Source organism: Hemitrygon akajei, chromosome 3 (genome assembly GCF_048418815.1).
Source record: "Hemitrygon akajei chromosome 3, sHemAka1.3, whole genome shotgun sequence".
In the NCBI taxonomy this organism is placed as follows: Eukaryota; Metazoa; Chordata; class Chondrichthyes; order Myliobatiformes; family Dasyatidae; genus Hemitrygon; species Hemitrygon akajei.
This window is the reverse complement of record NC_133126.1, coordinates 151,095,865-151,121,972: the sequence shown is the minus strand read 5'-3', so window position 1 is coordinate 151,121,972 and position 26,108 is coordinate 151,095,865. Positions and strand designations below refer to the sequence as shown.

General features: G+C 41.2%; 1 protein-coding gene across 1 annotated transcript in view; it reads right to left on the bottom strand.

The window, feature by feature from the left end:
- Positions 1–250: 250 nt before the first annotated feature.
- Positions 251–26,108, bottom strand: part of ankrd67 (ankyrin repeat domain 67) — a 38,217-nt gene continuing 12,359 nt past the window's right edge. Inside the window, exons 3-5 of the mRNA XM_073038698.1 lie at positions 20,735–20,978; positions 19,183–19,759; positions 251–2,385 (exon numbers count right to left, since the gene is read on the bottom strand). Coding sequence (XP_072894799.1) covers positions 1,963–2,385; positions 19,183–19,759; positions 20,735–20,970 — 1,236 coding nt within the window. The 5' untranslated portion in view covers positions 20,971–20,978 and the 3' untranslated portion in view covers positions 251–1,962. The remainder of the gene's footprint in view (positions 2,386–19,182; positions 19,760–20,734; positions 20,979–26,108) is intronic.

Genomic DNA, 26,108 nt, shown 5'->3' with positions numbered 1-26,108 from the left:
GGGAGGAAACCAGGCCACCCAGAGGAAGCCTGCATGCCATAAGGTGAATGTGCAAACCCCTCGTAGATAGCTCCTGAAGTCGGTATTGAACCTGGGCCATTGGAACTCTGAGGCAGAAGGTCAACTAGCTGCACCAACCGACATGAAACACAAATGCAGTATTTGAAAGTTTAATGCAGAAAATTCATAAAGAAAAAAATAACTATCAGTAACTAATGTTTCGATTTTCTTAAACATTCTTAATGGCTGTTATTACACCATGTCAACATGTGGATAATTGACACACTTTAACCTTCTGGGAGGTAAGTAGCTTTAAATGAGAGTGCATTGTTTTTCATTTGGCTGACTTTCACATATTTTCCATCTCCTGTTGATCACGTCCCTGCTCCACAGACTGTCATTATGAGTACCTGCATCCAATACTGTAGATACAATTGTTGTCACTGCATTACATCAACATTTCCATTTATACAGTGTTTTCCACATCACCCTCAGTACATTGCAAAGCACTTTACAGAGCATTTTTGACATGTTTTAAATTGTAACTAATTTGTGTACAGCGAAGTGCCACACATGACTGGATAATTTCCTTTTGACCTTTCCACTGATTTGTCTGCATTGGCTAGGCAAACCATCCTTGTACTCCTTTTGAACCAGTGACACTGGATCTTTAACATCCATCTGAGAGAGCTGATGGGTCTCCGGTTTGCAGTACTTCCTCAGTAATGCACTATTGTGAAGTTCATGAGTTGGAATGAATTTAGTATTTTGATTCAAAAGAGATTGCACTCTCCCCTGAGCCATTTGATTTGATGAGACCAGTCTTGTCCTTAAGGAAACCCTCACGTTAACACTACCTAAAATATAAATTCTGTATTTCACAAAATAACATCTTTATTGAAAAAAAATGAAACGAAAAATATACAAAATTTTCCAACAATGCTCCTCAGATTAGATTAAAGAGCAAAATACTCCTCTCCAGAGAAGGCTGAGGGGAGGTTTAATGGAAGGATAACTGATAAGGAGACTGGACAGAATGGATAGTAGGAGGCCTTTGGTAGAGTTGTCAAATAGTAAGGTTTAAAAATATAAATAAAAAGGGAGAAACATAAAATGATGTGGGCACAAGCCTTTTTTTTGTAAGTTGAAATCTTGAAGCATTGCCTATTGATGTAATAGAGGCAGGCTTTGTTATGACTTCCAGGAAGTAACTGGTTAACTATGTGGTGAAAGATATGCAAGCTTTGCAGAGATAGGATCAGGGACGGAACTGGTGGGTTGCTCTGGTTGAGAGCCAGTGTCATTAGGATGGGCCGCATGGCCTCTTCTGGGGTGTAACCACTTTATAAATTAATTAACACAAGAGGAAGATTGAAATGGACTTGAGGAAACAGAGAAGTGGGATTATTTTATTCTAAAACTGGATTGTTGATCCAGTAAACACTTTAATTGGAAAGGAGTATCTGATGGGATGATAAGAGAATCAATCACAGCCTCCAATTATTTAAAATCAATAAGTGGAAATTCTGATATACAAGAAGAAAATGGTAGGAATAATCATTTGTTTAGGCAGCATCTGTGAACAGAAAAATAGAATTTCATATTCATTATCCTGCAGCAGAATGGAAAGAGGGAAAAGGTGCTTTTCGTTTGCAGAGAGTGGGAGTGTGAATAGAATAAATAGAAGATCTATGAATGGATGGAGCTCAAGATTGTTCTGAAGGTAAGGTGATATTTTCAGAGCTAGTTAGTTGATGAGTGAAGGCAAGTCGACAATAAAAAAGCTTGCTGAAACTGAGATCAGCAGCAGGCTCACAGTTTAAGAATAGGTACCTATTATGTCCTTGGGATTACAGCAATGTAGAAGGACTGAAGCCTGGGAGGCAAAGCTACTGTGTACATAAAGTACATTTATTCTATATAAGAAATGACAGATTATTTCAAAAGACCGTATTGTCCTATCTACATGTTTTCCCTCAGTACTTTAAGTACCTCTTCTCGTTTTTGTTCTTTAGCAAGATCAGCTGCAGTTTCATTCCACTTTGTTTTGGCTTGTAATTCAGCCCCATTGCTAATAAATAATTGTACAACAGCACAGTGACCTTTCTCTGCAGCCAGATGCAAGGGAGTCTTATCCATCCTGTCTCGGGCGTGTATGTCAGCACCGTGCTGAATTAGGACTCGTGTTACCGCCTCCCGTCCTTGGAAAGCTGCTCGATGCAAAGCAGTCATCTGTAGTGCATTCCTACTGTCAATGGAAGCACCAGACTGCAACAACAATTCAACAGCAGGAGCTCCACTCTCCACGGCCCTGTGCAGAGGTGTGTGCTGGTTCATGTCTGAAGCATCCACTGTGGCATTGCATTTGAGTAGCAGCTGCAAGATCTAAAAGGAGGAAAATAATTTTTTAACCATACATAACATGACACAGTGTTTCTGAAAAACATAGATCTCTGATAATGTAGCAGTGTTCAGGCTTTGCTTCCTTATTCCTAATGATGAATCTAAAAACTCCAAATAAAGGAGATATAGCAAATAACAGCAATTAATTTAGACATTACAGTTATTAATCTGGTTACTTAGAACATAGAACATAGAAATTTACAGCACATTACAGGCCCTTTGGCCCATAATGTTGTGCCAACCATGTAACCTACTCTAGAGACTGCCTCGAATTTCCCTAGCGCATAGCCATCTATTTTTCTAAGCTCCATGTACCTATCTAAGAGGATCTTAAAAGACCCTGTTTTATCCATTCCATGCACTCGCCACTCTCTGTGTGAAAAACTTGCCCCTGACATACCCTCGGAACCTATTTCCAAGCACCTTCAAATTATGCCCCCTCGTGCTAGTCATTTCAGCCCTGGGAAAAACCTCTGACTGTCCACACGATCAATGCCTCTCATTATCTTATACACCTCTATCAGGTCAACTTTCATCCTCCGTCGCTCCAAGGAGAAAAGGCCACGTACACTCAACCTATTCTCATAAGGTATGCCCTCCAATCCAGGCAACATCCTTGTAAATCTCCTCTGCACTCTCTCTATAGTATCTGCATCCTTCCTGTAGTGAGGTGACCAGAACTGAACACAGTCCTCCAAGTGGGGTTTGATCAAGGTCTTATATAGCTGTAACATTACCTTATGGCTCTTGAACTCAATCCCATGGTTGATGAATGCGAACACACCGTACCATATCCATTCTTAACAACACTGTCAACCTGCACAGCAGCTTTGAGTGTCCTATCGATAGAGACCACAAGATCTCTCAGATCCTCCATACTGCCAAGAGTCTTCCAATAATACTATATTCTGTCCTCAAATTGGACCTACCAAAATGAACCACTTCATACATATCTGGGTTGAAGTCCATCTGGCACTTCTCAGCCCTGTTTTGCATCCTATCAATGTCCCACTGTAACCTCTGACAACCAACCACCCCAGAATATCCACAACATCCCCAACCTTTGTGTCATCAGCAAACTTACTAACTCACCCTTCTACTTCTTCATCCATGTCATTTATAAAAATCACAAAGAGGAAAGGTCCCAGAACAGATCCGTGTGGAACACCACTGGTTACCGACCTCCATATAGAATACGAACCATCTACAAACACCCTTTGCCTTCTGTTGGAAAGCCAATTCTGGATCTACAAAGCAAGGTCTCCTTGGATCCCATGCCTCCTTACTTTCTGAAGGGTCCTTGCATGGGGAACCTTATACAATGCCTTACTGAAATCTATATACATTACATTCACTTCTCTACTGGTTTTTAAACTTCAGCCTAAAACGAGAGGACAATTGAATGACCATTATTAATTCATGATATGCTTTATGCGGTATCCAGACATGTTTGTTTTGAAAGGAAACCCAGTTCTTTATTGGGTCAGATCTGTTGTTTATTCTTGGCAGTTCTAAAAGAGAATAGATAGATGTTCAGCCATATGAACTGCATCAATTTATGCCAGTTCTGTGCTTGTGTAAACCCAAACCTTAGTCACAGATCCTGCGTTAGGTGAGGATTATGATCCAAGGCCTTCTGGTTCTTGCAGATTCAAGGTTTAAGAGCCAAAGGGAAAGATAAGTTAGTTTCCTGAAAAAAAATCTTGCTTTAATTGATATTTAGCTTTTAAGTGTTTATTTAAAAGGCATTATGACTAGGAAATTTTACAGCTAGCAAAGTACGCCCATGAGTATTGATGCTGCAAGAGCTATCAGTGATGTTTTAATGTGGACTTCTTCATTATCACTAGAGGCTCTGGAGAGAAATCAGGGTTCTGTTGCTGATTCCAGGTGGTGAAAGACTTTTGAGCCAACTAAATGCTTAATTTTAAGACTGCACACATCTAAGACATTTTCCTCTGCATCCATGTCTTCACAAATACCTTAAGAGAATCCTCTGTACAGTTTGCACCAAAATGAAATGATAGCAGTTAGTTTTCACACTATTTTTAGTCAGTTTTCTTTCCCACCTAGTTCAAAGCATCAATCGTTCTTTCACAATGAAAATAAAGGTTATGAAAAGAGGCTACCAGGTGCAATTTGAAGTCTTGAAGTAGCATTTAAATAATGCGAAAAACCCCACTGGCCTGGATTGGGGATTCCACCACACTGTTTCTTCATAACACAGGGATCCAATATGGATTGGTGAATCACAAAATTGTGGGTATACTATTTTCTTTTTGCATATAATTTTGCATGAGAAATATGACTAGGTACTCCAAGTTATGCTCTATATACTGTTCTATATTATTTTTTACCCTGTGCAGATGAATTGAGTGGCATCTTCTGCTTTCATTTCTAGTGCAGCATTTCCTTTTCAAGTGTTATGCAGGAGTTTGAACTGTGCTGTTTCAGGAGCTACTATCATTCAGTGATAAGACCGTAAGATATAGGAGCAAATTAGACCATTTGGCCCATCGAGTCTGCTCCAATTTTCCTAATTAATTTGGCTGATCCAATATTCCTCTCAACCCAATCTCCTGCCTTCTCCCTATATCCCTTCATTACCTGATTAATCAAAAATCTATAAAATTCTGCCTTAAATATACATAAGAATTGGCCTCCACACACTCACCACCCTCTGACAAACAAAATTCCTGCTCATCTCCATTCTAAAAGGACACACCTCTATTCACAACCACGAGTTGCTCTAAAATGCCATTTCATAGGCACTCTAGAAATCCCCCTCCTGTAATCCAAAACAAAGCTGATTTTCCCAGTCTACCGGCATATTGAAGTCCCCCATGACTATTGTAACATTGCTCTTTTTGCATGCATTTTCAATCTCCCATTGTAGACCACATCTTTACCACTCTTTTGGGGTCTGTATATAGCTCCCATTAGTGTCTTTTTACCCTTGCAGTTCCTTAGCTCTATCCACAATTATTCAACACCTTCCAATCCTATGTCACCTCTTACTAAGGATTTGATTTCATTTTTTTACCAACAGAACAATGCCTTTCTGCTTATCTTTTCAATACAATGTGTATTCATTGGACATTAAGCTCCCAGCAATAAACTTTCAGCCATGAATTTGTGATGCCTACAACATCACAGCTAGCTGCCAGTCTTCAACTGCACTGCAAGTTCATCTACCTTATTCCGTATACTGCGTATATTCAAGTACAACACCTTCAGTCCTGTATTCACCCTTTCGGATTTTGTCCACCTTTTACATTGCAACTCAGCCTGTTAACTGCAATTTTGCCCTATCAACGACCTCTCCTCACTACACATGGTTTCTGTTTGTAAACCAGCTACCTCATCTTCAGGACTATTTTCTGCCTTTCCAACAATACTTCTTGCATTGAAATATCGGCAGCTCAGGACACTGGTCGCAACATGCTCAACCTTTCGATTCCTAACTTTGTCTGAGGTCTTACCAACATTTGCCTCCACAACCTCTCCACTAACTGTTCTGGCACTCTGGTTCCCATTCCCCTGCAATTCTAGTTTAAACCCCACCGTGTAGCATTAACAAGTCTTCCCGCAAGGATTATAGTCTCCCTCCAATTCAAGTGTTAACCGTCATTTCTGTAAGGTCCCACCTTACCCGGAAGAGAGCCCAATGATCCAAAAATCTTACACCTTCATTCCTACGCTAACTTTTTAGCCATGTATTAAACTGTATAATCTTCCTAGTTCTGGCTTCACCAGCATGGTATCAATCCTGAGACCACAATCCTGGAGGTTCTGCCCTCTAACTTAGTACCTAATTCCCTGAACTCCCAATGCAGAACCTCATCACTCACGTTATTGGTACCTACATGGCCACGACTTCAGGCTGGTCACCCTCCCACTGCTGAGGACTCGATCCAAGATATCCCAAACCTTGGCATCTGGGAGGCCATCCAGGAATCTTGTTCTCACCAACAAAAGCTGCTAACCATTCCACTAACTGATGAATCCTCTATCAGCACAGCATACCTCTTCTCCCCCATACCTTCAGAGATGCAGAGGCAAAGTCAGTGGTAGAAACCTGACCACTGTGACTTCCCTCTGTTAGGCCATTCCCCACCCCCCCAACAGTATCCAAAGTGACATACCTGTATCTGTTGTTGAGGGGGATGGCTACAGGGGTACTCTGCACTGGTTCCTTAACCCCCTTCCCCCTCCTGATTGTCACCCAGTTTCTCATGTCCTGCACCTTGATAGTAACTATTTCTCTATATGTCCTATCTATCACCCCCTCAGCCTCCCAAAGGATCTGAAGTTCATCCAGTTCCAACTCCAACTCTTTAACATGGTCCCTTGGAAGCTGCAGTTGGGTGCACTTCTCACAGGTGTAGTCATCAGGAACACTGGATGTCTCCTTGCCTTCCCACATCCCGCAAGAGAAGCATTTCACTATCCTGCCTGGCATCTCTACTATCCTAGCTGAGCAGATAAAAGGAAGAGACGGAAAATACTTGAGCTTTTCTTTCCTTTGCTTTCTCTGTCTGAAGCCTCTCTTCACGGAAGCTACGATGAGCTAAGGCCTCAAGATCACCACTCTGACTATGTCCACTCAGACGACAGCTGCCGCGACAATTGCCCCTGAGCTTTCCCCTGCCTTCCTTTAATTTGTTCTCACTAATCAATCCCAAAGGTTGATTTGGCACTGGTCAAAGCTCTACTACACAGCTGGGACCCACTCTTGACTTTTATCCCGGGGCAGTGGACCTAATTGAAGTCCCCTCCTCTCCAAACTTCTGATGTCCGGATTGGCCACTGGTCAAAGCTCTTTGACCTTTGGTCTCTGAGCATCCTAGAATGATCATGTTTATTAACACCATGTAGGAAAGAAATGCTATAACATAAGTTTTCATCTACTTAGATCCATGGACCAGGCTCCCATGTTTCTGATTTTCAGTCAAGTCACAGCTCCTGATTATTTCACCCCAAGCCCCTCCTTCCCCTGCCCAACCAGCCCTGGATAATTCCCTTAACTGCACAAACTTAGGGACACATGATACACAGTCTCCCCTCACCACCCCGTGATTATAAAGACTCTTTTATAAGCATACTAGTAATCGATCTCAGTTCAATTCTGAATCAGCATTCAACATAAAGATGTAAGGGGAAAAGTTTATTGGAAAAATAAATCATTGATCTCTAATCAGGCTCTTTATGCAATTTTTTTGTTGGCACTAACTGCTGGAAAATCCATCACTTATTTCCCTAATTACTGTAAAAGAGGTGGAGGTAGTCTGCCTTCCTGAACCACTGCTGTCCTTTTTGGCAACTGTACTCTTAAATTTATTGGATTCCCAGTTGAGGTCAAGGCAAGATGGCGCTGGTGAACCATGATGATGTGTTGCAGGTGACTTACAAAACTTCTAAATATACCTCTTCTGAATTACTCTCACTGCAATCTATAGCCTGTAATTTCCCTTTAAGTAATGTACTTCTGAACTATCTTAATGAACTAGCTATTTCACTACCTTCTGAAGTGCTCAGCAGATGTAACTCTCAGATATGGCACATTTAGGTGCACAAAGGTTACATTGCCAAGGCAAAAAGGGAGGGAGGAGGGGGCGGTGCCAAGCAAGGCTAAAATGCCAGGATAAAGAAACTTGCCCTACTCAGCATCTTGTTAGCAAATGTTCAGTCGCTGGAGAACAAGTTTGAGGACCTAAGGGCAAGATTGCTGTATTGGAGGGAAATGAGGAATTGCTGTGTTCTCTGTTTCACAGAAACATGGCTCACTACAGCAATGCTGGATATGTTGGTAAGCCAAGGAGTTCTCGATACACCGAATGGATCGGACTGCTGATTCAGAGAAGGCAAAAGGACGGACTTTGTGTTTCATGATAGACTCTTTGTGGTGCTCAGACAGCAGTCATCTTGCACTCTTGTTTTCCCAACCTGGAACGTCTAATGATTACGTTCCAACCGTTCTACTCACCAAGAGATTTATCTCTATGGTCCTGACTGCAGTTTATATACCACCAAAAATCAACATTAAGCGAGTACTTGAGGTACTGAGTACTGCCATCAGCAAAATAGTTCATTTTCTAAGGAACTGTGGTTGGAATTAAAGATTGGGGATGTTCACTAATAACATTCTTCTGATCCTGTCGTGGAAGGAAGATCATTGATGAAAATGTTTGCTGATAGGACACTACTATGAGGAACCCCTACAGTAATGATTGACCTCCAACAAACATAAGCAGCTTTTTTGTACTCTGTCACTGGAATATTTCCCCCTTAATGCCCATTGACTTCAGGTTGACCAAGATTCTTGATGCACTTGTGGTCAAATGCTGCCTAGATGTAAAGGCAGATACTCATACCTTACCATGTAATTCATCTCTTTGGCCCTTGTTTCAGAATCAGAATCAGATTTATTATGACTGGTGATTGTACTCTTAGTTTTATTGGATATCCAGTTGAAGAATGAGGGAATGAGGGGATTTGGTGCTTCCAGGCCAATGCATATATCCTCCAGGGGTGGTGCTTGGAGAGGCAAACTAGTTGTCCTAGCTGGTATCAAGCTCCTTGGGAGCTGGTTGAGCATTCATATATAGGAGCAGAGAGTATTCCATTACAGTAGGTGAGATAGATTACTGACTTTCACCTGCTCTTATGACTTCTGGATTTATGTAATTGGTGCAGTTGAATTTCTTGTCAAAGTAGCTTCCGCATTCTTGTGGGCTGCCCAGCAGAATCCTCACTGATTTGATTTGAAACAAACAAAACTGTATGTTATGGTGTACCTGTGACAAATAAAACTAATCTTTCTTTCTTTCTTTGAGATGGAATTAGATTGGTGCTTGATAATTGAGAAGGTGAAAAGTGACCATGGGAAGTGGATTGGAGGTTATAATCAATTCATCTATGATCTTAGGCTCTCAGGAAAGAGTGGCCTATTCCTGATTCTAACACGTATGTTTTTATGTAATGTACTCTTTAAGCAACTGGAGTTGCCCCATTGGCTAATGAATCTGAATATAACTTGGGCTTCAAGTAGGAGCACAATTAAAAAGGAAAGGACTATCAAATCCTGATGAGAAAATGCATGACCTTGGATACAGGGAGGTCTGGGATCAAACTGGTATTCAGGAGGGAGAACTACATACGTAGGCACAGAATGCAGGGCTAAAGTGTAGATAAGGGCCCGCTGCTCAAGTACATTTTCTTTACACAACCGCATAAAGTTAAGTTCAATAAATTCAATTTGGTATTCATTTTTTAAAACATGGTTACAGGACATTCTGTACTGGGAATTAAATATTCCAAAGTACGTGTTCTCAAAGAATAGCCAACGATTAAAGGTGAAATCACTTCACAGAGAGGATATATAGTGGACATAGGAGGATTTATATGTGGAATTAAGAAACAGAAAAGGATTTATAACTGTACCAAAGAACATTGGAAGGCTCCCAAGCAGCAGATGTGACAGAGCAGAATGTACCTTTGCTGAAATAAAACAAACAGGAAATAGTTATAATGGGAGATTTTAACTTCTCCACTGATTGTGAAAAGCAGAAAAACTCAGGTTAGGAAGGTAGTGATTTCTTGAATGTGTTAATGTTAGGCTTACACAGCAGTTTGTCCTACAGCCAGTAAGGAAAGCATCACGGGTCCCAGCCTGAAATGTCGACTGTTTATTCTCCATGCTGCCTGACTTGATGAATTCCTCCAGCATTTTGTATGTATTGCTCAAGATTTCCAGCATCTGCAGAATCCCTCGTTAAAGAATACATCAGTTTGTGAATCAAATTTCAGAATCAGAATCAGGCTTAATCTCATCGACATATGTCATGAAATCTGTTAACTTAGTGGAAGCAGTACAAAGCAATACATGATAATATCGAAAACCAATAAGTAAATCAATTTCAGTAAATATATATATGTATATTAAATAGTTAAATTAAAAAAATAAACAGAAATAATTAAAAAAGAACTTAATAATATTCAAAAAATGTCACAGATATTTTCAGAAAGTTGAGAGTTGGAAACTAAAGTGTCACTAAACAAGGGAGGTATCACATTTAAAGACAATAAATTACTAGAAGTTATAATGAAGGATAGAGTGTGTCAACATTAAATGAAATGGTAGATGTAGGAAATAATTGAGAAGACTAATGAAACGCTGATCTTCAGACAGAAAGAACAAGTGGGCAATGGACAGACTGAGTGAAACAGTATGTGCTGTTCTTGGCATCACATCTCAGGGAAGATAATATTAATCTTTAACAGTGATTCATGCTCATTGGTTATCTGCATACAAAGCCTCTCTACCTGGAAAGGAGCCAACAGTAAAATCTTCCTCCAGGAAATTGATTGAGCTGTCTGGTGAACAATTGATTTGTAGTGTGAGGAACTAGTGGATACTAGTTTTGTATTTCTATCCAACAACTCTAGCTCCAGGCTAATGTTGTTCCTGGGAATTCACCTGAAAAAAATTTGTTCTCATTTATCCTGTTTGGAACAGAGAATCTGAGTGTCCAATCATTTCTATAATTAGGTTGATCAATTTACCTGCCTTTTTTACACATCCATACCACATAAAATTCAAATGAATTGCACATCCAGATGTTTGGAGTTCAGAACTCTACATTGTCATTGCCCTGCGTGTAACGAAAGGCTTCATGGTTTTATGGTTAAAGGGGATTTTATGAATTTGTCCTATGGTTTTGAATTCCTCTGCCATACAACTTAGATGTTGAGACATCTAATGGATGCAGTTGTTGATTATAGCAGCAGAATTCATCAATGTCTCAGTTATGTCTCCACCACTGCAAATTTCAGTATTTGAGGCCCATGATATTAATGTTACTGAAAACGCTTTGGCCTTTTCAATGACTAGCTGGGGCAGAGGCGGGGTTGGAGGAGGAGTAACTAGGTGGTGGCTTCAGGCTTGAGTCTGGAGGCAAGTCAAACAAAACAGGTAATAAATAGAAGAGAAAATCTGCAGATGCTGGAAATCCGGAGCAACACACACAAAATGCTGGAGGAATTCAGCAGGTCAGGCAGCATCTATGGAAATGAATAAACAGTAGATGTATCAAGCCAAGACCCTTCTTCAGGACTGGAAAGGAAGAGGGAAAGGTGGCAAAAAAATGGTGGGAGGACCAGCTGGAAGGTGATAGGTGACACCAGGCAGATGGAAAGTTAACGTGCTGGAGAAGAAGGAAACTGATAGGATAGGAGAGTGAACCATGGGAGAAAGGGAAGAAGGAGGGGGGCACCAGGGAAGTGATAGGCAGCTGAGGAGAATAGGTACGAGGCCAGAGTGGGGAACAGAAGAAGAGAGAAGTGGAGGGGAAAATAATTACTGGAATGAGAAATTAATGTTCATGCCATTAGGTGGGAGGCTACCAAGGCAGAATATGAGGTGATGCTCCTCCACCCTGAGAGTAGCCTCATCACTGCAAAAGGGGAGGCTATGGACTGATTTGTTGGAATGGGAATGGGGATAGGGATTAAAATGGTCCGCCAGCAGGAAATTCCACTTTTGGCGAATGGAGCAAAGGTGCTCGGCAAAGCAATCTCACAATTTCCATTGAATCTTTCAACGTAGAGGAGACTGCATCATGAGCATTAGATACAATACATGACCCCAACTGATTTGCATGTGTTGCCTCATCTGGAAGGACTGTTTGCAGGCCTGAATGGAGGAAAGGGAGGAGGTAAATGGGCAAGTGTAGCATATCTGTTGCTTGCAAAGATATGTGCCTGGAGGAAGATCAGTGGAGAGGGACAAATGGACAAGGAAATCACAGAAAGAGCAATCACTGCAGAAGGATAAGTGGCTGGTGAATGGTTGCTGAGCAAATTTGAGGTTGGAAGTGGGGCTTTTCAGTGAGTTAGCACAGGGTTAGAGTTAGGACTTTGGGGATCAGGTAAACGCCTAGGAAAAAGTGGGCAGGACTTTAATTACGGGCCTTGGCCAATCATGGGGTAGGATGGGTATTATGGACAAGTGGGGGGAGGAGCTTAGGGGACAGGACTCCCCAAAGTAGATGTTGGACTTGACCAAGTAGGAATCTAGTCCACGCTGTGTCCAAGAATGCCCAGTAATGATGACTTCAAGAACCACTTAATCTAATTTCCCCTGCAATGTTCCAAAAGAAATTGTGCAAAACAAATGACAGGTAGTCACAAGTGCATTTTATCCTAGGATGGCTCACATGACTTTCATATCAGTTGAGGAAATTATGTCAGCCTTTCTAGGGTGATATGCACACATACTCTGGCTTCTAGAGTGTGTGATCTGATCAGGAAACAGTTGTAATCATATTCTGTTCTGGAGATAACAACTATTCAGAAGTATGATAAATGGCATAAACTCTAGACTTGGATAAAAATTCATCCTTAGTATTGTTAAGGATCATTCTGCAGTTGTGACATTACAGATAGCATGTTTATGGCTTAAATAAAACAAAAAGTAGTCTTCAAGAAATAAAACCTGTACACAATTTTAAACATAGAGATTCTGCAGATGCTGGAAATCCAGAGCAACACACACAAAAAGCTGGAGAAACTCAGCAGGCCCGACAGCATCTATAGAAGTGAGTAACAGTTGACGTTTCAGATCGAGATCCTTCCTCAGGACTGGAAAGGAAGGGAGAAGATGCCTTTGAATATAAAGGTGAGGGTTGGGGTAGGAGGAAAAGCTAGAAGGTGATGAGTGAAGCCAGGTGGGTGAGGGAGAGGAGGTAGGTGGAAAAGGTAAAGGACTGGAGAAGAAATCTGATGGGAAAGGAGAGTGGACCATGGGAAAGAATGAAGAAGGAGGAGCACAAGGTGGAGCTGGTGATAGGCAGGTGAGGAGAAGAGATCAGAGGCCAGAGTGGGGAATTGAAGAAAAGGGATAAGATTATCAGAAGGAGAAATCAATGCTCATGCCACCAGGTTGGAAGCTACCAAGATGGAATTAGAAGTGCTGCTCTGGCACCCGAGAGGGCCTTATTGTGGCAGAAGAGGAGGCTAGGGACCAACATTTCAGAATTCAAATGGGAATAGATTTTGAAATGGTTGGCTACCAGGAAATTCCATTTTTTGTTGAAGGAGCGAAGGCTCTCGTCAAACTGATCCCCCAATTTACTTTGAGTCTCACCAAACGCAGAGGAGGCCACATTGCAAGCACCAGAGACAGTACACGATCCACAGGTGAAGTGTGCCTCAGCTGGAAGGACTGTTTGGGAGCTTGCAGAAGGAAAGGAGGAGGTGAATGGGCAGGTGTAGGATTTCTGTCACCTGCAGGCATATGTGTCAGGAGGGAGAGAAGTGGGGAGGGACCAAAGAACAAGGGAATCATGCAGGGAGGGATTCCTGTGGAAAGCAGGGAGTGGGGTAGAAGTAAAGATGTGTTTGATGGTAGATCCAAGTAAGTTGGCAGAAGTTGCAGAGAATGATATGTTGGATATGGAGGCTCATGGGGTGGTAGCTGAGGACAATAGGAACTCTATCCCTGTTAAGGAGGTAGGAAGATAGGGGTGAGCATGGATGTAAAGGAAATGGAGGAGATAGAGGTTGTGGAATGGAAACCCCATTCTTTGATGAAGGAGGATATCTCCGATGTCCTGTCAAGGAAACCACACAACGTAATTGGCCATTCTGATTCTGTTCCATTGTAACTACATTGGGACCATCCCAAACCTCTTGCAGATGGACCAAATGGACTGAGAGACTCATCAGATTATTATGACAATTTGTCATGGCATGAAATCTGAACTGTTAACTGTGAGCCTGAAACAGTTGCCTTGTTGGTGGCCCATGCTCACACAGTAGCTGCAATCAGCCATGTCTGATAGTTTCAGTTATCAGAGAGTGAATGGGCAATGATCAGGAAAGAATATATACTGCCATGGGCCAACAGAAAAGGAGACATCAAGCAATGTGCTATGAATGACAAAGCTGCATTTTAAATGTTGGTTGACATTGAGGACAAAAGTATCCACGAAGAAGTAATAAAATTCCCTGAAACATTTTATTGCTGTCCTTGCTAGAATTATAGATTGCCACTTTGGGTGATAATTTAGATGTAGATCCAACTAGGAACATGGTAGTGAGTAACTGGAGAGTGGTTTTGGAGTGAAGGGTACTTTTGCTAACCTAATTAATTGGATCCTCCTTAATTTTGGCTTTCCAGGGACAGATTTCTGTCGAGGGGCCAAGAGGAAGAAGGTATATTAGAGACCATCTGGATTTATAATACTATGGATAGTTTAATTATGGATACACTAAAATAAGAACCAGTCATCAAGAAATAAAACCTGTACACAACGTAATGGGACATTCTTTTCTGTCCCATTGAAAAATACATAGGAGAAGGCAATACATGAATGTTCCTGCTATTTGCACATTGTTAAAGATGCCTCTCTGCCACTTACTGCACATTGCAGGGCAGACATAGGCTACGTCCACACTAGACTGGATAATTTTGAAAACGCCGGTTTCGTGTAAAAACGATAGGCATCCACACTAAGCGTTTAAAAAAATATTTCTGTCCACATTAAAACAGATATTTTGGCGAATCTCCTCCTACTGCGCATGCGCAGGACACATCTACCGAAAACAAGCGACACGTTTGGTGTCAAATCTCGCTGTGAAAGTGCGAATTTGTGCAGTTACAGACTAGAAAAACTTAAATGACAGGCAGCTGTTGGCTCTCGCGCAGGAGGACTTAAAAGTAAAAAAAGCGTATGGAGGCAACCAACAGGGGGTTCACGGACAGTATGACCTGGCTGACGACGGATATTGAAAAACTGACTAACTCTGTTGCATTAATAAAGTACCTTGTTAAATGTATAAAACATGTCTGCATCAGTATTATCTTGTATTTCCATACAATGTTACATTAGGCTGTTACACATCTATTGTCAGAGAAGTACTTGCATAAATAGGTAAACCACCTTCATACGAGCAAGGACAGAAAACAGGGCAAAGTGAGTACACTTATTTATTCAGTAAGTTATGGGTCAAAGAATTTGGTGAGTACATTTCTAACTCTTCTGGCTTCAGTCTCGCTGCTGTCTCTTCTGAAATTGTTAGGTTGCGTCAAGAAAACTATGAAATGGCGTGCTGCCGTCACCATCTGTTCCGTCTCGTCATGACAGTGTTTTTATCTTTCTCTGGTTACCCCATCCACACTGATCTGCCCAAGCGGCGTTTTCAAAATTACATACCCTGGAGAGTGTTTCTGAAAATCTCTGGTTTCGGGGGATGAATACGCCGTTTTAGTGTGGACGAAGGATAAAAACGAAGAGAAAAAGCTTCAGTTACGGATTTATCCGGTGTAGTGTGGACGTAGCCATAGTTTGTCTCTTAACCATCTGGTTATTTGTATATTCAAGGAGTCATCCCTCAATTCGATAAAAAAAGGGTTATACTTTGGGTGTTTGCCTTTTTGAAATAGATACCGGTATTGATTATTCAAAGAGGTTCTGCTGATTGGGTTGTGCTACCTTTGTAAAATATTAAAGTTAAGTAGGTGACTATAGCAATTGAAACTGTAGTTAATTGTTTATCATTATCTTTGTCTTGAATAAGTATAAAGCATTGCGTCAGGGAAGTGAGATTCTCTTGGTTTCTCTTAGACTCTCCCCTAAAAGTTCACTGTGTGAAAAAGGTCTTTTATATTTCCCAGTTACAGCTTCTGTATGACCCAGTTTTAGTTTAACCACAAAAGACATTGAAAGATAAACACTTAATATAGTGGTTTTTGTATGCGGAATACTTTACACAATACGTATTAAACACAAGTGACTAAGGCTGTATACAGTATGTACCCTTTGCTTACCCTAACACATCTCTTTATTGTTTTAAATAGATTATTTCAAAGAATTGGATAAAATCGTCCTTCAAACTTAAGGTCTCAAGGGAATGTAAACCAAATTGTTGTAATCTGTCTCATTTTTCACCTGTAAATTGGTGAGTTGGTACTATATCCTTCCTGATTTTTCAATACTAAACTGGGTCTAATAAATGTTCTGTTTAACTGAAATGACATTTTATCATTATGCTCTCCTTCTTGAGATAAAGCCTATATTTTATTAGCCTATCAACACATTTTAGTTATTTGTGCCTTTATGCACATACAATTTGTGATTCCCACCATTAAGAAATATTCAGTTTGCTTTCCTCTATCTAATGTGCACATTTTTTCACATAATGTGCCATCCATTATGGCTTAGCCTATTTGTATATCAATCAACTTCATAATGTGTGGTCCTTTCTGATAATTTATTGTTTCACTTAACAAATTTATCTACATTGCATAACAGTATGTCCTAATCCTAGGCCAGGCTATTGACAATCAAAAAATGAGATATCAACATAACTGTGGATTAGTACTTGTCAATTGCTAGCCAAGGGATAAATCTATATTATTAGTCTGTCTTCTATCTGCACCATGAGATAAAATTGTTTATAATTTTCCCAGCATTCTCTTGTGTAGAACATTTAAATTGCTTCCTGGAATTCTATCTGCACAACGGGCATTGAAACTCCTTTATCATTATGTCTGTATCTCCCTCAGAATGTTAAACTAGATTCCAAAGTTCCATAATATTTTCTGTGCCAGGCATTGAAAATTTTTCAAATATAGAAAGTGTGTGGAACATGAAAATTATGGGCATTGCAAAACTAGATTTACTTCACTGAGCTTGAGATAAAATGTTAATTCTTCTGGTCAATGTTGTCAACATGCTTGGAAAACCTTTCTTATCTGCTATATGGAAAATGAAGAACATCCCTCTTGACATCATTTACAACATTTCAGTAATGCAATCTGAAACATTTAGAAGTAGCTTTACATTAGGATAGTCAATCCAAAAGATATTTGTTAATGCTTGACGATGAATCTGGAACCCAGGAATTCTCTTCAACATATACAAAATTCTGGAGGAACTCAGCAGGCCAGGCAGCATCTATGGAAGAGTCCTGATGAAGGGTCTCAGCCCAAAATGTCAACTGTTCACTCTTTTCTAAGTTCCTTCTGCATTTTATGTGTGTTGCTTGGATTTCCAGCATCTGCAGATTTTAAGACCATAAGGCCATAAGATATAGGAGCAGGAGCAGGCCATTTAGCCCATCTAGTCTGCTCCACCATTCAGTCATGGGCGGATCCAATTCTTCCAGTCATCCCCACTCCCTTGCCTTCTCCCCATACCCTTTGATGCACTGGCTAATCAAGAACCTATCTTCTTTGACTTAAATGCACCCAATGACTTGGCTTCCACAGCCACTCATCGCAACAAATTCCACAGATTTACCACCCTCTGACTAGAGTAATTTCCGTGTTCTAAATGGACATCCTTCAATCCTCAAGTTGTGTCCTCTTGTCCTAGACTCTCCTACCATGGGAAATAATTTTGCCATATCTAATCTGTGCAGGCCTCTTAACATTTGGAATGTTTCTATGTGATCTCCCCTCATTCTCGTGATCTCCAGGGAATACAGCCCAAGAGCTGCCAGTCGTTCCTCATGTGGTAACCCTTTCATTCCTGGAATCATTCTCATGAATCTTCGCTGAATCTTCTCCAATGTCAGTATATCCTTTCTAAAATAAGGAGACTAAAATTGCACACAATACTCCAAGTGTGGTTTCAAGAGTGCCTTATAGAGCCCCAACATCACATCCCTGCTCTTATATTCTAGAAATGAATGCCAACCCAGGGTCTCGGCCCGAAACGTTGGCTACTCTTTTCTCACGGATGCTGCCTGACTTGCTGAGTTCTTCCAGCGTTGTGTACGTATTCTTTGATCCACAGCATCTGCAGTTGTATTTTTGTGTTTTGAATTATTTAAGTCTCTCTGCAGGCTCTCTGTTTCCTCAACACTACCCACTCCTCCACTTATCTTTATATCATTGGCAAATTTAGCCACAAATCCATTAATCCCATAGTCCAAATAATTGACGTACATCGTAAAAAGCAGCGGTCCCAACACTGACCCATGTGGAATTCCACTGGTAACCGGCAGGCAGCCAGAATAGGATCCCTTTATTCCCACTCTCTGTTTTCTCCCAATCAGCCAATGCTCCACCCATGCTAATAACTTCCCTGTAATTCCATGGGCTCTTATCTTGCTAAGCAGCCTTATGAGCGGCACCTTGTCAGATACCTTCTGGAAATCCAAGTACACCACATCTACTGCATCTCCTTTGTCTACCCTGCTTGTAATTTCCTCAAAAAAATTGCAGTCAGTTAGTCAGGCAGGATTTTCCGTTCAGGAAACCATGCTGGCTTTGGCCTATCTTGACATGTGCTTCCAGGTATTCCATAATCTTATCCCTAGCAATTGATTTCAACAACTTCCCAACCACGGATGTCAGGCTAACAGGTCTATAGTTTCCTTTCTACTGCCTCCCACCCTTCTTAAATAGCAGAGTAACATCTGAAATTTTCCAGTTATCTGGTACAATGCAAGAATCTATAGATTCTAGAAAGATCATTGTTAATGCCTCGACAAACTCTCCAGCTACTTCCCTCAGAACCCGAGTATGCATTCCATCAGGTCCAGGAGATTTTTCCTTTCCTCAGACCATTAATCTTCCTGAGCACCTTCTCAGTCGTAATTTTCACTGCACAAACTTCACTTCCTTGACACTCTTGAAAGTCTGGTATACTGCAGATGTCTTCCACTAGGAAGACTGATGCAAAATATGCATTTTCTCATGTTTGTCCCAGGAATTCTCTTCTTGGCTATCAAACAGCATTGAGACATTTCAGTTACCTGGCCTCTTACCTCTACTTTTCCATTTGCAGCAGCTTTGTGTAGAGCAGTTTCATCATTTTCATCCTTGGCATCTATGTCTGCGCCTTTCTTCAGTAAGTAGTCAGTAATTCTGAAATTCCCAGCCTCCACTGCTAATTGCAATGCTGTAGTGCCACAGTCAGTCCTTTCATCCAGGTTAATTCCCTCCATTATCAGCAATTCAACTATTTCCATGTGTCCATTCACACAGGCCCAGTGTAATGGTGTCCACCTCCTGTTATCTTTAATATCTGTGGATGCCCCGTATTTTAGAAGCAGCTTGAAAGTAGTAACATAGCCATTAGCTGCAGCACAATGGAGTGGACTGGCTCCGCAACGAGCTTTGGGCTCGAGAAGGGCTCCTCGATGCAGAAGGTAGTCCACCGCATCAGTGTGACCATTCCAAGCGGCCCTGTGTATTGCAGTGTAATGGTGCTCACTCCTGTGGTTGATGGCTGCTCGCCTGTGCAGGAGATACTTGATCAAAGGAATATGTCCACAGAACGCTGCATGTTGTAGTGGAGTCCAGCCCGAATTATTCTTGTAATTTCCGTTCAAAGCTGGGGTCCTGTGGCAATTAGAGGAATGGCAACGTTTAAAGTGATAGCCTTGTATGTAAATATAGACAAGTAAATAGATATTAACCTGCATGTATAAAATAAGTTACAAAATAACATAGGTAATAAGAGCTACCCTGTGAAAAATAAGCCAAGTAGAGAAATACACACAGATTGCTGGAGGAACTCAAGGGGTCAGACAGCATCTATGGAAAAGAGTAAACAGTTGATGTTTCGGACCCAGACCCTTCAACAGAACTCAGTACCAATCTGCAATTGATATTTCCCAACACTGTAAAGGAAAGTTGATAGCTTGGCTATTTGCTGAACTGAATGATAAGGGGGAAAGTCCAAAGACAGTTCATCTTACTTTAGGGTTAGCTGAGAATGATGTTTGGGAATCAGTCTCAGTTATCCTATTTTTGGATCAAGTAGCGTTTTTTTTGGAATATGGGGTGCTGCCAGTGAGACCAGGATTTATTATCCATCATTAATCACCTTTGAAAAGGTTAAACTGCTGTCAGCCTTCAGGTTCTGTGTTTGAGCAAGGTGGTAATGATACAGATGAGAGGCTTTCCACATCAGTTCAGAAAAGTCAGTTGGATGATGTGGCCTGGTATCAGGCAAGATTGGATATGATGGCTTTAGTACCTCTCTAGGATATTGTCAACCAGGTGTTTTGTTAATGATCTGTAGCTATTTTTAATCAGCTATAACTATATTAATTATAATAACAATGTATAGATTCTGCATCATCATTACTAAGACTAAGATTGTTGTTTATAACAAATTATCAACCAAATTTAATTTGGGATTTGAACACAGGTCTCTAAATTGTTAGTCCAAACTTCTGCACCACCATGGCTACTGTTTTCACTTAATATTTTATTTTAAACTGTGACAAATAATTTAATAAAATATTGCAATGCACCCAAAATGCTGGAGAAACTAAAATATTATTTGCTTGTAAAAAAAAAGCAACACACTTTGATGTTTTTGCTGGCGATTGGCTTTGAACTGCATTCAACATTATTTCCTGGCTTGTCTCTATTCTGTTTTCAGGGATAGGTCCCGTGGAATGACTTAGAGGACTACATTTCCCCTGTTGAAGTGAATTCATGTCCACAGTCTCGCTGCTCTTGTTTGTCCTCGCAGCACTGGGAGAGGATATTGAATCATGTAGCTCCATCCACTTCCACATTACCTCCGATAGTTCAGACATGGCAGATTCTGCAAAAGAAATATGTCACCACTAATTATAATTAACAATAGGGAAGGAAGCCAGAGAAGTTCAAGTTCAAAAATTTAAAGTCCAAAGTAAATTTATTATCAAAGTACGCATATGTTACCATATATTACCCTGAGTTGTATTTTCCTGCAGTCAATCACAGTAGATTCAAAGAAACACAATAAACTCAATGAAAAACTACACATAAAGGCAAAAAAAATGTACATAGGATGACAAAATGTGCAATTACAAAAAAATTAATAAATAAGTAATAAATAATATTGAGAACGTGAGCTGTAGAGTCCTTGAAGGTGAGTTTATAGGTTGTGAAATAGTTCAGTGTTGAGGTCAGTGAAGTTATCCATGCTAGTTCAGGAGACTGATGGCTGAAGGATAATAGCTGTTCTTGAACCTGGTCATGTGGGACTTAAAGCTCCTGTACCTCCTTCCGGATGGCAGCAGTATGAAGAGAGTATGGCCTGGATTGCAGCGGTCCTTGACAATGGATGCTGCTGACGTGTCACAGCACTCCTTGTAGATGTGCTCAGTGGTGGGGAAGGCTGTGTCTGTGTGTATCCATTACTTCTTGTAGGCTTTTCCGTTCATGGGCATTGCTGTTTCCAATGAGAAGAGAAGAGTAAATTGGTGAAGAAATGGATTTTTCCTTATTTCCTTTCAAAACAGAAGATCCGCCACGACTACAGCTGACACAGCAATCTATTTCCCTACAGATTTTTACTGTAACTTATTCTGTCCATGTTCCCACCACTTCCCCCTTGATCCTACAACTAACCTACACATCGGGGGCAATTTACAATGGCCTATTAACCTATTAAGCTGCATGTCTTTGGGATGTGGGAAGAAACCCGAACGCCTGGGGAAACACAAAGAGAAGGTGCAAGCATTGCTGTGGTAGTATCAGGGTTTAGGATTGTACCCAGGTCACTGAAATTGAGGGGCAGCAGATCTAGTAGCTGCAACACTGTGCCACTAAACTGGGGCTTAGATTTCAGCTGAGTGAATTATAGAAAGTGTGTTGAAACAGGTCATGTGAAATGTTAAAGGTGATTAACTGATTTATATAGAATGTTCTCTGAGTATGTATTAGGTAGATTTCATAGCTACTGTAGCTGTACAAAAAATCTTTTTTGACTGGAAAAACCATGTGGGATCTCAGTACATGTTCTTGTTTTCAAGGGAACACAAAAAAAGGTATGTTTGTGTTTGATAAATTATGTTATAAATTAGAAAGCATGGGAGAGGAAAGCAGCTTTTGACGTGGGTAATTCAACAGCTAAGCCACAGAATGCAAAGGATAATTTTCAAGGAAACAGTATCAAGGGGATAATTAGGGACTGCCAGTTGTTTCTGTCACTGGAAACTAGTGATTTTAAGAAAGAGATGCTAACACATTTGATACTACATTCTGACAACTTTGGCCTCAGTGAGAACAGGGTGAGGCAGTGGATATGAAGTGACAAAGCATGGATACGTAATGTGCATCTCTCTACAATATTCAGTGTGTATCTCTTGCTACGTGGGAGACCTGGGTTTGATTCCCTGCCAATGGAGTTAAATGCTTAGGGTATGGTAGCGTAGTGTGCATCGCTTTACAGTGTTCAGTGTGCATCTCTTTCCAAAAATCCACAAAAGAAAGGCCATTGTCTCCCACACCATCACCAACTTTATTGTCTCTGGGGATCTCCCATCCTCTGCCACCAAGCACATAGTTCCTGCACCCCACACCTCCTGTTTCTACCTCCAAACCAAGATCCACAAAAAGTAACCTGCTTGTCCAGGTAGACCCATTGTTTCAGCTTGTTCCTGCCTCACAGAACTCATATCTGCACCTTGACTGTGTTTTATCCCCCTGGATTAGTCCCTTCCCACCTACATCTGTGACACTTCACACGCTCTTGATCTTTTTAATGATTTCAGGTTCCGTGGCCCCCATCATCTTATTTTTACTATGGATGTCCAGTCCCTATACACCTCCATTCCCTAAGAGGAAGGCCTCAAAGCTCTCCGTTTCTTTCTGGACACCAGACCCAACCAGTTCCTCTCCACCACCACTCTCTTTCGTCTAGTGGAACTTGTCCTCACTCTAAATAATTTCACCCATTTCCTTCAAACAAAAGGGGTAGCAATGGGTCCCAGCTATGCCTGCCTGTTTGTTGGCTATATGGAACAGTCTATGTTGCAAGCCTACACTGGTGTCTGTCCCGCATTTTTCCTACACTACATCGATGTCTGCATTGGTGCTGCTTCCTGCACCCATGCTGAACTCATCGACTTCATCAACTTTGCCTCCAACTTCCACCCTGCCCTCAAATTTACTTGGTCCCTTCCCTTTCTTGATCACACTGTCTCTACCTCCAAAGACAGCTTATCCACCGATGTCTATTATAAACCAATGGACTCTCACAACTGCCTGGACTATACCTTGTCCCACCCTGCTACTTGTGAAAACACCATTCTCTTCTCTCAATTCCTCCATCTCTGCTGCATCTGCTCTCAGGATGAGGCCTTTCATCCTAGAATGAAGCAGATGACCTTTTTCAAAGAAAGGGGCTTCCTCCACCATCAATGCTGCCCTCAACTGCATCTCTTCCATTTCATGCATGTCTGCTCTTACCCCATCCTCCCACCACTCTACTAGGGATAGGGTTCCTCTTGTCCTCACCTACCACCCCACCAGCCTTTGTGTCCAGCACGTAATTCTTGGGAACTTCCACCATCTCCAATGGGATCCCACCACCAAACACATCTTTCTCTCCCCCCCACTTCCTGCTTTCCGCAGGGATCGCTCCCTACATGACTCCCTTGTCCATTCGTCCCTCCCACTGATATCCCTCCTCGCACTTATTCTTGCAAGCGGAACAAGTGATTCACCTACCTCTACACCTCCTCCCTCACTACCATTCAGGGCCCCAAACAGTCCTTCCAGGTGAGGCAACACTTCACCTGTGAGTTAGTTGCAGTCGTATACAGTGTTCAGTGCTCGCGGTGTGACCTCTTGTACATCAGTGAGACCCGACGGAGATTGGGAGACTGCATTACTGAGCATCTACACTCCTTGTGTCCGAACAAGCGGGATCTCCCAGTGGCCACCCATTTTAATTCCACTTTGCATTCCCATTCTGATATATCCATCCATGGCCTCCTCCACTGTCGGGATAAGGACACACTTAGGTTGGAGGAACAACACCTTATACTCTGTTTGGGTAGCCTCCAACTTGATGGCATGATCATCGTTTTCTCAAATCTCCAGTAATGCCTCCACCCTCACCCCCTTCACCATTTCCCATCCCCTTGTCCCTGTCTCATGTTATCTCCTTGCCCACCCCTGGCCTCTCTCTGGTGCTCTTCCCACTACCCCCCTTCTTCCAGAAGGAGACCTTCTGTCTCCTTCATCAATCAACTAGCTCTTTGCTCCATCCCTCCCCTCCAGGTTTCACCTGTCACCTGATGTTTCTCTCTCCCCTCCCCCCACCTTTCAAATCTGCTCCTCAGCTTTTTTTCTCCAGTCCTGCCGAAATGTCGACAATACTTTATTCCATAGATGCTGCCTGGCTTGCTGAGTTCTACCAGCATTTTGTGTGCGTTGCTCTTGTTTGTGACAAATTAGTTCTGGTTTTTAATCCAGCAGAATGCAAAGTTGTGAAACTGAGACAGGAAAGCAAAGAGCAAGTGTAAAAATAAAGATCTGCAGAAATAACAAAATAAATACCAGCCTGTTGTTGTGGAAATACACGCATCAACTAAAGTAATCATTTTCAACGTTAAAGGTAAAGAAAACATCGGGCCTTCAGCATATGTAGTTGAAGGAAAAAACACAAGTTCCAGGAAAAATTGGTTCAAAGGCTCCAGCTCTTTTACATTGACTGTTGTATACATTTTTGATTGATGAAATTGCTTAGGCTGGAATTTACACTGAGTACTTTCTGAAGGAATTTTAAAAAGGAATAGGTCAAGATAATGCTTCTTCCTTTCATAGGCTTCCTAGTACCAACTCACAATGCCCAGAGGACACACTCTGATAGCCTTTCACTTTACCTTAAGTGTGCCTCTGAGTATGCTCCTGAATCTGTTACACGGCTCTGGAAGAACTTTCTTCTCTCCCATTGTAGGGCTTAGAACAATAAGACAAACTGTTCATCGTTCTCAATACAAAGCTTTCGGAATAGTCAAGAATTGAAAGCATGGGACTTGATATTATTATCACTGTGATATCTGTATTTAATGATTTTTCCAGCTGATTACTTAGGTTATTCTGTGCCAAGATGTTGTCTGTGAATCACACAGTGAATGGTAAATACATAAGGTTCAGTGTTTTTCAGGGAAGTATTAACTGCGCAGTGGCATTGATGGTGGCCCATTTGTTGCACAAGCAAGGACATTGGTGAGCGGAATTTTTCCTTTGAAAACTTGCTCAACAACCCAATTGTTAACTTCCCCTTCATAACTGCTTTTAGTCTCCTCGCAAAGACCATCTTTTGAAACATGCTTTCATCTTTTGTGAAGTGAATATAACCAAGAAGCAAAGGTTTGTTGCCTGGCAAAGTTGATTCATCAACTGCAGAACAAAATCTGTTATCCTAAGTATGTTACGCTATGTGACTAACACATTCTCAGACATTTCATCTATTCGTCTTTGATCGGAGTAGTTGGTGAATAGAAACACTTTGATCGTGCCTTATTGAAGGCTGTACTCAGAACCTTACTGCTGGCAGAATCAGTTCTTCTCCAATTGTAAAGGGCCTTCCAGATCTGGCTATGAGCGATGAAATGTTGTATGAAGAACGCAAACCATGTCATGCTTTGTTGTGAAGAGCTAGCAAACACATTTTTAAGTATTTTCCATTTCTGAAAGTTTTTACGAAGTGACTGAAATTCTTGTTTGCTTTAGCAAAGTGTATTCTCTTCAAATGTTCTAGGAGCCTGGATGGTTTCATAGCCTCATTTAAAAATAAAATTCACACAACAGACACATTGGCTTCTGCTGATTACTGGGTGCTGGTATAAATCTGTATTTCAGATACTACACACCATCCTTTTTGTTTGGTCTACTTCTGTCATCTTTGTTATGGATTAATGGCTGCAGTCAATTACCTGTTTAAGTCCAATCTCAA